The 11,827-nt window shown below is 40.9% G+C and overlaps 1 protein-coding gene across 1 annotated transcript in view; it reads right to left on the bottom strand.

The window, feature by feature from the left end:
* The window catches only part of BDH2 (3-hydroxybutyrate dehydrogenase 2), a 22,739-nt gene extending 13,251 nt beyond the window's left edge, over positions 1 to 9,488 (bottom strand). Inside the window, exons 1-5 of the mRNA XM_019625891.1 lie at positions 9,408 to 9,488; positions 6,467 to 6,546; positions 5,521 to 5,599; positions 3,668 to 3,764; positions 1,896 to 2,004 (exon numbers count right to left, since the gene is read on the bottom strand). Of these exons, the coding sequence (XP_019481436.1) occupies positions 1,896 to 2,004; positions 3,668 to 3,764; positions 5,521 to 5,599; positions 6,467 to 6,538 (357 nt within the window). The 5' untranslated portion in view covers positions 6,539 to 6,546; positions 9,408 to 9,488. The remainder of the gene's footprint in view (positions 1 to 1,895; positions 2,005 to 3,667; positions 3,765 to 5,520; positions 5,600 to 6,466; positions 6,547 to 9,407) is intronic.
* Between the last annotated feature and the right edge of the window lie 2,339 nt (positions 9,489 to 11,827).

Genomic DNA, 11,827 nt, shown 5'->3' with positions numbered 1-11,827 from the left:
TTGTAATAGATAAGCATGATATCGGGGGTGGGAGGGCAATAGATGGGGGGAGGGGGGTTGTTACTTTGTGAGGGTGAAAATGGTAACTATTGCATTGTTCTGTACACCTGAAACTAACATTAAAAAAAATTAAAAAAAAATGTCACTGACTCCTGATTTCCTATTAGAGTCATTAATATCTCTCGGGATTTTTTTTTTAACAAATGAGTGTTATTGGCTCAGAGGGATTATTGCTTAGATGTTTTAAATCATAGGCAAACTCACTAATTTACAAGTTAGCGTTTGGCATTTTAAAAGTTAACACTTACTTACAAGTTTAAATTTTAGCTCCACTGTACCCCAAACCTGCTTCCTTCGCTGATATCCGTAAAGCTTTCCAGACACAAAGTAGGCTTGTTTGACAAATGAGTCCCATACATGTGCACAAGTCTTACCCACTGTGACCTACAGTTTCCCCTTTAACCATAGCCTCTGATTCTCTCCCATATCCTATGCTAAGGATCAGTCTTAGCCTAGGATACATTCAAGTTCTAAATAATATAGAGTCTCATGAACTTTCAATAAGCAAAAAAGACAATTTATATTTTTAAAAAATATGCCTGTTCAACATTCTGTGGACCCACCCAAAGATCCCTCTAGGTACAAACAAGTAGATTTAAAAAGCTCCTTTGTTCCTAAGTCAGTTTTTCTCATTTTCCTTTTCCATTCATCTGGGTCCTTCTGGACCTTAGGTCAAATGTTCAGAGCAAAGTACCGCCCTTCCTTGCATTAAAAAGCTTTTCTCCTGCCCTCGGCTGGGCAGCTTTCAGTATGTCAGTCATCTAATCCAGCTGGGATGGAAGAGAAGAATGGCTCTCTGCATTTCACTAGGGTTCAACTTACCATTTTGAATTGAACTGGTTCTGTACTCAGTCAACCCCTTTTACTGTCTGAGCCCATGCTGTCTGTTCCTATTGGGTTATAAGATCATTTGAAGTCAATGTTTTTCATATTTATACCTCCCTTCCCCAGAGCACCTAGTGTGGTGCTTTCTATCAAAAGGTACTTTATGCTTGTTTGTAAAATAAAATTAAAAACGTTGATGAGTGTGTGAAGGCTGGAGAATTCAATGGTAGCAGAAAGGAGGACAACTCTCTTTAGCACACATTGTCTCCCACCTCTCTGGTATCTCTGCAGCTCAGCTAAAAACAGGAGTGCAAGCAGAATACTCAGGGTAGAGAGAAGCAATAGGCTACATCCATCTTGAGGGTGTTTTCCTAGACCCTGAAATTCAAGAAGGGGCCCAGCTTCAGTGTTTGAATCCTGGTTCTAACCACTTGCTAGTTGTGAGCCTGGGCAAATTACGTAGCCTCCCAGTCTCATCCTCTGTACCACGGATGTGATAAAGTGGTGCCCACCTCTTTGGACTGTCTGGCGCCACATGCCTCCTTGCTGTCCCTATTCCTGGAACCCTCTCCCCAGATACCTGAATGGTTCACTCCCTCCCTTCATTAGGATCGCTATGAAAATTTCACCTTATTGCTGAAATTTTTCTTTTTCTTCAGGGCATTTATAACCACCCCACATGATATATGTTAATTTGACTAAATGTTATCCTGTCTCACCCCTCAAAAATGGGACCTCCCTTGTAGAGGGACTTTGTTTAGTTCTCCGATATGTCCTCTGCACCGAGATTAAAGCCTGGCACATAGAAAGTGCTTAATATTCCCTGAATGGATAAACTGGAAAGTTCAATTAGTTAATTTATATTAAATTCCTTGATATAAATGTTCAACACAGGTTAGTCATTATGTTAACTAATTTCACTCCTCTGTGCATGTGGGATCCTTTCTATATGACAATAAGAAGACCTACTTATCCAATGGTGCTTATCCTAGAGGTGGTGGCCATCTTACTTTAGGAAGAAATGCCTTGATCATCAGGTACATGCTGCGGACATTGAGATTCATTGAGAAGTCCCAGTCTTTTTCTTCACAGTCCAGGATGGTTCCATGGTGGACAAAACTGGAATAGTGATTAAACAGTAGGAGGGATTGGGGGGAGGGATCACTTATAAAGACTTTTCTATTCCATGTCCTCCTCATTTTTACTGTGATTTATTGACTTAGACCATTGTCCTTTCCCTTACCAAGATTTTTAACAATTCCAACATAATATTAGTACATTAGGTTAGTAAGTATCCAAACAACCTAAGTTAAATAAATTTATTTGAAAACAACATCCTTCTTTTAAAAGAAGAAGACAAGAGTTTGGGGCCACCAAACATAAGAAGGTGTATACCAAACTACACAGGACACATCACAAATAAAAGGTGACACCTGCCCTGACTTCTTTTTCAAGAACAACAGTGCCCTCAGGTGGCACAGATTTAACATTCTCAAGGGAAATCAAAATTGCAAGGAAAACAAACATCTCAGGGGAGCAAAGTAATATCTATATGGTACAGTTGTAACGTTGAATAAACAAAGCAGAACAAAACAAAACCTGTAAAATAAACACACTTTTTCCAGTCACGTTTCCTCTAGGAAGCTTTCTAAAAATTGGAGTCCTAATTGATTTCACTGTCCCCTGGGCCAAAATGATGTAATTAATGACAAAATACTGTTGGTTATGATTGCTGTCATCTGCTTCAGTCGAACAACAGCAAGAACCACACATGCTCTGTTTCTATATCCTTTACTTAGCTAAAAATTTAATTGATGCTCAAAAGCTAATTTTGCTAGTTGATTTTTTTTTTCATGGCTCTGGGTATATTCTCATATGATGGATGAGCAGGTTATTTATAAAATAGATTATTACAAATTGTTGCTTTAATTTAATCCCCATACATTGTAACACATGGTTAACTATGGACAGACTGGGATTTTCCCCCTCCCCCCACTCTGAAGCATGGTTAGGAAGAACCACAAAAATATATTGGAAGGCTCCAGGATTTTTCTATCAGTGCAGCAGCATGTAAGAAAAATGGAACTTCAGAATATATCTACTTCGTTCCCGTGTAAGCTTCCATTGTGTTCATCTCTGCTGTCATGCCTCGGAAGGGAGAGGACCAGCAGTCACCGTGTTCACATGTAGCTGCTTCGGTTCCAGTCTCTAGCATTCACTGGGGTTCAGCAAGTTTGGTACCACCCTAATAATTAAGCCATTCTCTTTGTGCTGTATATAAAAGGACAACAACAAAACTTCTTGTGCTGGGATTTATTGTCCCAATAAAAAACACTGAGCATGGGAGGTGTAAATAAGTTGCTAGAATATTGTGCCAAAAATTGGGAACATATGCATTTCAATACACTGAGTACTTGGCATCTAGTAAATATACTTCATTTTAAAGATACTCTACTGGAAACCAGTTTTTCATTTTATTTTGTAAGTCCTGTTGGAACATTAGTGACAAGTCTATTGGTGTGAGCCTGTTACCAGCCTTAAGAAGATCAATAGCTTTGGATTAATATCAGTTGTCTTGAGTAGACCTTAATTGCCTTTAGGCCCCAAGCCCATGTCAATTTCTATACTTGTACTAAAAATTCTGTCCAGAATTTGGCCACACTTCCCAAGAAATATATTATGGTTCATAATGAGTAATTTGGCCATATTATCAAAATTCTCTTAATAAAAGTCACAGAAAACGTTCTATAAGGAGAGCAAAATCAAAAAAGTTCTGAATTACCCAGCAACATTAAAGAGAACATCAAGTCTCTCAACTTCCTTGGCAAACTGATCAATTTGTTTCTTCTTTGTGACATCGAGGACCTTGGTTTGAATGCCTGAAAGATAAAACAAAAGACACTACTTACCTATACCCATAAAATGCGTCTAGTCTTGAAGACCAGCTGTTTGGAAGTGTGAAGAGTGCAGTATCTGCCCAGTAAGGCTTCATAGGATTGTTGGCAATTAGTAAGGTCTGAAGACTCTCATTAGTAAAAATCTTGAAGTCCTCCCAATCAGGACCTCCCAAAAACACACTTCTCTCTCCCTCCCTTTCTCTCCATTTTCTGGATTGAAGAATAAAGTTCTTTTCTGAGTGAAGATTTTAGATGGCAGTATGAATGACCTATATTAGATGCTTCTCAGTAAGCCAGCAGTACTGACTGAAAATGGGCCATGTTTGGCCATTCTTTCTCCCAGAGGCTGAGTAAAAACTGCTACAGAAATTCTGAATTCTGTCTGTTTGACAGGGAGGGGCAAGGGTAGAGGGATAAGAGATTGTTTCTATTTGTGAGTTTTACCTTTATGTCAATTGCATTATTTATTGAAATCACTGTCTTGGTCAAGGGTACCATCACTAATTTTTGGACTACATTGCAGGAGAAGAAATGAGAGGTCAGAAGAAGGGATGAAGCACTTGATAGCTTGAGAGATCTGGCTGAGGGTCTGAGAGATACACACTGTACTGGTTCCTAAACACCCCTCTCCCCCCCAACCTTCTCTAATGAAAGCAGCAGTCATTATTTTTGTGTTTAAAAAAATATATATATGATTTATTTTATTATTCTCTTTTGGATGTAGTAATACAATATGAATAAACAAAGAAAGGGAAGACTGAAGTTGAGTTTCAGAAAGCCTTCTTTCCCTTTGTGCTTTTCCAGTACAATAGCTTTACTTTGAGTGCTGGAATGATAATTCAACACAGTCTAATTCAGTTAACGAAATCAGTGAACTAATTGGTGTTTGATCCTGTAACCTGTTCTGTTTTGTAGGAACAGCTAATTTTCAAATGAGCTCTCTGTTCTGATTTCTTTCAGAGTAACTCTGACTGAAGTTCTTTGATATTGGAGTTGAATTCAGTGTGGCAGAGTAAAGGATGATACACACCTAAATAATTTGGGTCATCTCTTTGGGTTTCTAATCATGATATATGATTTTGGGGCTGAGGTGTCGCCTAAGGTAGCCACTAGCCAGCTGTGGCTATTGAGCACTTGAAATGCAGCTCGTCTGAACTGAAATGTGTTGTGAGTGTAAAATACACATGGACTTCAAAGATTTAATATGAAAAAAAGAATGTAAGCTATTCCATTAATAATTTTTTGATTATGTGAAAATGATACTATTTTAGATATATTGAGTTAAATAAAATATATATTAGTAAATGAATTTACATCTGTTTCCTTTTACATTTTAATGTAGCCACTAGAAAAATTAGAAAATGTAAAACTACACATATGGCTCACGTTGTGTTTCTATTGGTCAGCACTGCCCTTAGGGGAGGAGGGCATGGGAGTGAAAAGTTGTCATGAAAAGGTAACAACCGTTAAATTTTTACATATAATTTTCTTATTAGGTACTGAATCCTTCCACATGTTGGATAAATGAAAAATTTTAAGTATACATCTAAACTTTTGTTTATGCATTTAAGTGTGCAGATTTTGTCTGTAGGGTCACAGAATATAAATTTGATAGCAGAGTCATGCTCTAAAAAGGAGGCCAGTGGAGCTCAGCAGCTAAGGAATTCCCTTTCAGCACATATGAGTACTGTTGTTCTGTAGACGCTGAATCCCAAGTTTAAGTGGCTGAATTACTTACCCGGGTACTGTTCCAGTTCCTGAAGTTTGAACACATTGATATCTGTGGCTATGACTTTGGCACCTTCTCTTGCAAAAGCCTGGTAGACACAATGCACAAATAAATCTTTTGTTTACTAGGTTTAGCTGTCCTCATGAATGGAAAGCCACTTAGCCTTTTCCCTTTTATTGCTTATTTTCATTGCTTTTCCCCATATAAAACAGGTGGAATTTCAAACTATCTAGTCTCACTTCACCCTTCCCATTGTTATTATTTTTATCATGAATTAGAACAATGTGACATACATTGTGCTTGTCATCTGACTTTGTCCCTTTAAGTAATATCAAACAAAATAGTGTTTTTAAAAAACTAAAACTCTGTTATGAACACCTCTCAAAATACTATTCTGTGATTTGATAGACTACATTTCATTTCTGAGCAGGTTCTTACTACATTCCAAATAAGAGAAAAACAGGTTATTTCACCATTTTTCCTCTTAAGGTTATACTACTGTTTTCATAAATGTCAAACAATACCCTGCCACTATTCTTAAAGTGCCTGATTAGTTCGGGTAGGGGGTATAATGTTGATATAAATTAGAAGGTGAAGGTAACCAGATAGTCTTATAAAGCTGGCGTCCTTTATCTGAATTGACATAATTTCAGAAAGCTATGCACTCCTCTAGTGCCTCTGCAGTAAATTTATTATGGAGCAAAGAAACTGAGGCAGAGAAATAAATTTCTCAGAGTCAAAAGTTGTTAGTGATGTCACATAACAAACATGTGAGCTATTCTTTCCTTCATCTGCCTGGGGTCAGGAGTGGTGGCTTTTTGTTTTGTAACTTTAGACAACAGAAGCACAAAAGTCAATTAAAAAAAAAAGTAGAGCAGAATTAAATAACCATGGAATCTGTCTACATAATTCAATACCTCAACAGTTAGTGAGCAACAACGAGATGGCAACTTACTAAGGCAGCTGCCCGGCCGATCCCCTGGGCAGCAGCTGTCAGGACGATGACCTTCCCATCAAGTCGACCCATAATGGAACCTGTGATTTAATTTAAAGACAGATGTATTTAATGGCTTACACCGTAGTCCATAGCCCTATACTGGCAGTAACATTTACTGTAGAATGAATGGTTCAACATACACCTTTAAGAACTTGAAGATAGCTCCTCTGTACAAACAGTTCCACCATCTGACTTCTCCAAGAATGCTTACTCTGAATACCTTGTATATCAAAAACATTTAGCATAACCCACTGGAGTGATAACTGGGGCAGAGAGACACCAAACTTTAACCTAACTTTCGTTACTTCAGTACCTGGAGAAAAGGGCCTCTGATGCTGGTCCAGCAGGAGTGGAATCCTCCCCCTGACCACCACCTCCCCCTTGTTCCGGCACACACTTCTACGGCGCTGTGTGTCCTTACTACCTGGGCTGCTTCTCGCTTTCTTTCCTATAAACTTTTGTCAGGGTTTGCACTATCAATAGTCTATGATTTTTTTCTTGTCCCTTGGAAAGATTTCACCATTACCCTTAGACACTCATTGAACAAGAGAATTGGGAAATCAAATCATGTCAGTGCCCCCACTTTACAGATGAGGAAATTGACCTGACCTGCTCAAGGTCGTAGAGCTGGTCAGCAGCAGAGCCAGAACTAAACTCAGCTGTCCTGACTCTTGCTATGTGAACATCCCATCCCACAACGCTGCTGATCTTCTTTTAAAGTTAAAGCATGCAGCAGTGACACTTTAACAGATACGATCAGTAATTTTTAACAGAGAGGACTGAGAAATTCGGATGTAGGTGACATGTGATGTGCGTGAGCTATTTGGCCAGTGCTTGGATTGTAGGTCTCAGGGTGAGAGGAATGGCTAGTGATGAGGTTGGGGGTGGTGAAGAGTCAAATGATGATTAAATGAGGCTGTCTTCAAGGAACCAACTTCTTTCGCTTAACTCTGCTGTCCTTAAGTGTGCCTCTGACCTCACACCAAGTCACAAGATGGCATCATAGAAACATTCCAGGCAAAAAAAAAAGCGGGGGGGGGAGGTGAGGGTGAGCTGGGTGGGTGTCCAGTGAACAAACTTAAATAATACATGCACAAATAACCTACACAGTCACTCTGCTCAATGACCTGCCTGATGAAGTACAGGTAGCTAGCTAGTCTTGCTTATTGAGCTCACATGATCTAGTCCTTTCTTTTTGAACTGATCTCTGTTCTCTTCAGCCACGCTTGGCCTTTTGCTGTAAACAAAGGGCACTTCTCTTTCAATCCCTCCCTTTGTCCAAGGTCCACCTGCTGAGGGGCTTACTTCTGTGGGCATTGGACACTGAAGGATGTATGGAAAGAAAGCGACATGATCAGACATGTATTTTAGAAAGGTCACTGTGGAGAACTGACCTGGGCAGGGGGCGAGCAGGCAGGAGCAGAAGGGGGTGGATAAGAGAGTATTTAAGAGATGAGACCAGGCCTGGTCGCCAATGCACTGACCTCAAAGAAATTATGCGCTTCACCCAGTGTTTTACTGCTGTGAATTCAAATCCAGGCCTCCTGACTGCAGTTTCAAGAGAAGACCTGGTTCATTCGCACACCCAGTGGACCCCAGGTGGTGCCAGGGGCCTGTGCCTCCGGACCCCAGCCGGTAACTGACCACTAGCCCACCCGCGCTCTGAAACCCATCGCTGAGTTGGTACTGAGACCACTTTCTTGTGGGCAGTGTATGAATGTGGCGCAAACACTCAAGCGGACCCATTGCTAGGGGGACAAGGCGCTCCTCCCGCCGGCCTCCCCGACCCTCCCGCAAACCTCAAGGCTGGCTATCTGGATGCTCCCACCGTCAGGCACCCCTCTCCTTCCCCCTGAGGACGGACTTCCGTCGTGCTTTGCCGGCTGTCCCAGACCTCGTAGTTCCCTCCTCATTTTCTTCCACATCACCGCTCCCCCTAATAAAATCCATGCCTGGTTAACTCTATCTCGGAGTCCTCGGAGGGCCTAACAACACGTTAGAACTGCCTCCAGGGACCAGCTGACAACTTCACCGGGATGTTCTCTGATTTAGTGCACGTGTGTTATGCGACAGAAGCTGGGCTTTTATGGTGCCAGTCCTTCTTTGAGGCAATGAATTTGCACTGTTGTTTCTTTCTCCTTGCACGAGTGATACATTTTCACTTCAATCATGGAAAGAGTTAAGAGATACATTCAATATATACTTTAGAAAGTAAGAGATTCCAATAATCTTTACCCCCACCCAATCTTGAGCACGGTGTTGTAAAAAGCTATTACTTTACACCGTTGTTATTAGTGACTTTTGGCACATGGTACTGCGAAGGCACATGCCAGGCGTCTGCCTCTGACACTAAGTATCCTGCATCATCGCTGAGGCACACAACAGCCGCTTTGCTCCCTCTGAAAACCTCCCCCAAGGGCCTCCCTGTCTTTCTGGGACCGGATTTTGGAGCCAAAGCCTTACTATTAGGTAAAACTGCACCATCAAACTAAAACGGATTTATGTGGGGAAATGAGTGCAAAAGTGACCTGAAACGGTAAAATAAGGCAACTTTCAAAACATCCAACGTGAAAAAGCACACATGATGGCTTTCTTACTCTAAATACTGGAATCATCAATTTCCCATTAGCAGAGACACAGAGTATTTTCAGGAACTCTATTTTCATAGGCCAAGAAGAAAAATGTTCACTTAAGACACTGTAAAATTCTCTCTTCTTTGGCTGTTTTGAAAAACTAATATACCAGAGTTTCAAACTTGGTAAAAACACACCTTTATCCTGAATTAACTGCTGAGATTAATCCTGAAATAGGTAATGTGTAGAACAAATCAACATCTAAAAATTCAACCTCCCCTTTTCCCAGTCCAAAGTTGCATTTAAAATATATTAGGAAATCTTACTTTAGAGCAGCAAGTGGATGGCGTCCTCCAGATCACTGAGCGAGCAACAAACTTGAGACTTTTGTACAGAACCAAGTCAGGTGCTTAAAAGTGCATGATGGGACTTGTAGTTCAGGTTCCTCAGTTTTTAGTACTAGGCGTCTCACATTCATACACTGTTTATGTGTATGTGCTGCCATCTAGTGGAGCTTGGGTAGAACTGTTAACTCCAAGCAGAAGGTGAAAAGTGTAAAAGCACTTTTTTATTCCTTCACTCTAACCTCTCTAATTCCTTGTCATTTGTTTATACCTACTATGTGCTGTCCTGGGGCACTCAAAATTGAATGAGCCAGAAATTGCCTGTGGAAGATAGCATACCAACAAAATACAAGAAACCCAGGTCGTTGGAGATACTGGAGGCTTCCTTCCTGGCCCTTGACCTAGAGCGTTTTGAGGGAGAAAAATAAAAATTCTCTCGTGTTTAAGGTATAGTTTTGGTTATATTGTCACGCTCAGTCTATTCTAACACTAATACATGTTTAGTTGCAGAATGCAGCCATTTTGACTACTGAGGGGAAGGAAGTGGGGAACTTCAGTGGAAATACATGTTGGATAAGAGAAAAAACAATCAGGTTTGGCTGAAGAGAACAGAGAGAACATATGGAAAAGAAAGGACTAGATCATGTGAGCACTCAATGCTAGGATTAATAACTTACATTTTACCAGGCGTGTAATTGGGCAGAGTGATTTTGTAGGTTATTTCTTCCATGTACTATTTAAGTTGGCTCACTCAACACCCACCCAGCTCGCTTTCTTTTGCCTTTTACTTTATAAAGACTGGAAAGCAAAACTCTGAATTCCTAGCCTTCTTTGCGGCTAGAGCTGGCTGGCCAATGAAATGCAGGCTAGAATTTCTAAGGAGGGCTATCCTCTTAGAAAGGTAAGGCCTCTCTGAAATCCTTTTGACTTTTGCTATTTCCCTTCTATACTCCTGGAATGCAGATATGATGCCTTGGGACATAGCAGCCATTTTGTGTCTTGGTGTGAGGTCAGAGGCACACATTAAGGACAGCAGGGTAAGAAAAGAGACCTGATTCCCTGAAGACAACCTCAAGATAAGAGCCCTAGACTAAATCCTCTGGACTTCTTAAGTGAGAAAAATAAACTTTACTTTTTTTTAAGGTTTTTTGTTCTTGGAGCTAAGTGTATTCCTAACAGTCATAGTGGTTAAGAACAAACATCGTAGAGTCAGAAAGATGAAGGTAGCTCTCACATTTCCCCCTCCTTAGTTAACTAAGTCACTTAACTCCCCAAACCTGTTTTCTCAGCTGTGAAATGAAGGTAACCGTAGCACCTCCCTCAGGGATGGTGTGAGGAAGAAGGACTCAGCATGTGAAACCATCACCACAATGTGCTACATTTGTACTTAATAAATGTTAATAATTATTAGAAATTCAATTATAATGGATAGCAAAAATTATCCTGTGAAAAAAAATTTTTTTTAAAGATTTTTATTGGGGAATTGGGGGATGGGAACAGCGCTGGGGAATTGGGGGGAAGGGGAACAAACAAGTTGCTGTCCTTTTGTTCTTCAGTCTAGTTGTGGAGGACATTGCTTCACTGGCCCAAGTTGGCACCATCATTGCGCTCTTCCCAGGCGAGGCAGATCAGTTGCCGGCTTCTGGATGGCCGCTCACTGCAGCTGCTGGCCACTCACGCTGGCTGCTGGCTACATACGGTAGCCCATGGAAACCCACTGCCACAGGGGCTGCAGCCTACGCCGTCTCTGGCGACTCACGGCAGCCCAGCTCCAGGTTGAGCTGTTGTTCAGCATCTTAGCTGTAGAGGGCAGTGTCACTGGCCCTCATATGTGGGATCCGAACCGGGGCCCTCTGGGATCCCAAGCCAGTTCTTAACCAACGTGCCACTCGGCTGGCCCGAAAAAAAATTTAAAACCCTGACCTAGCTTCTGAATATGCCCACCTGAAGTCTTTGCTAAAACTGTCCCTCATTGCCCCACTGTTGGTTCTAATGTTGGGTCTAGTGAGCTGTACCCACATTCAGCTGTACTCTTTGCTTTAATAATGCCTTTTCTTTGACTTTTGAGGAATTTGGAATAAACTTTTTGATGAGTATGAGTTCTTTAATCAAGGCCAGGTTAGATACGTTTTTTGGTGCAGCTTTCTTCAGCCTCCTTCGTCCACTAATCTTCAACAATAAGGCTTACCCTACAACAGCCTAAGACACAAGATATTGCAAATGTTTTCTTACCCATTTGTATTGTCAGTGGACTAAATTTCTTCAAGGCTAGGAACCATATCATTTTCACCCTTACACTGTAGTCAGCTCATATTAAAAGTATATCATTTGTTTTCCAAATACAATCAGTTCCACAAAGACAGTGCCTTTTGGCAAGTAGACCATTGATCAACACACAGTAG

Source organism: Hipposideros armiger, unplaced genomic scaffold (genome assembly GCF_001890085.2).
Source record: "Hipposideros armiger isolate ML-2016 unplaced genomic scaffold, ASM189008v1 scaffold_641, whole genome shotgun sequence".
Taxonomy (NCBI): Eukaryota; Metazoa; Chordata; class Mammalia; order Chiroptera; family Hipposideridae; genus Hipposideros; species Hipposideros armiger.
This window is presented reverse-complemented; position numbering and strand designations above follow the sequence as displayed.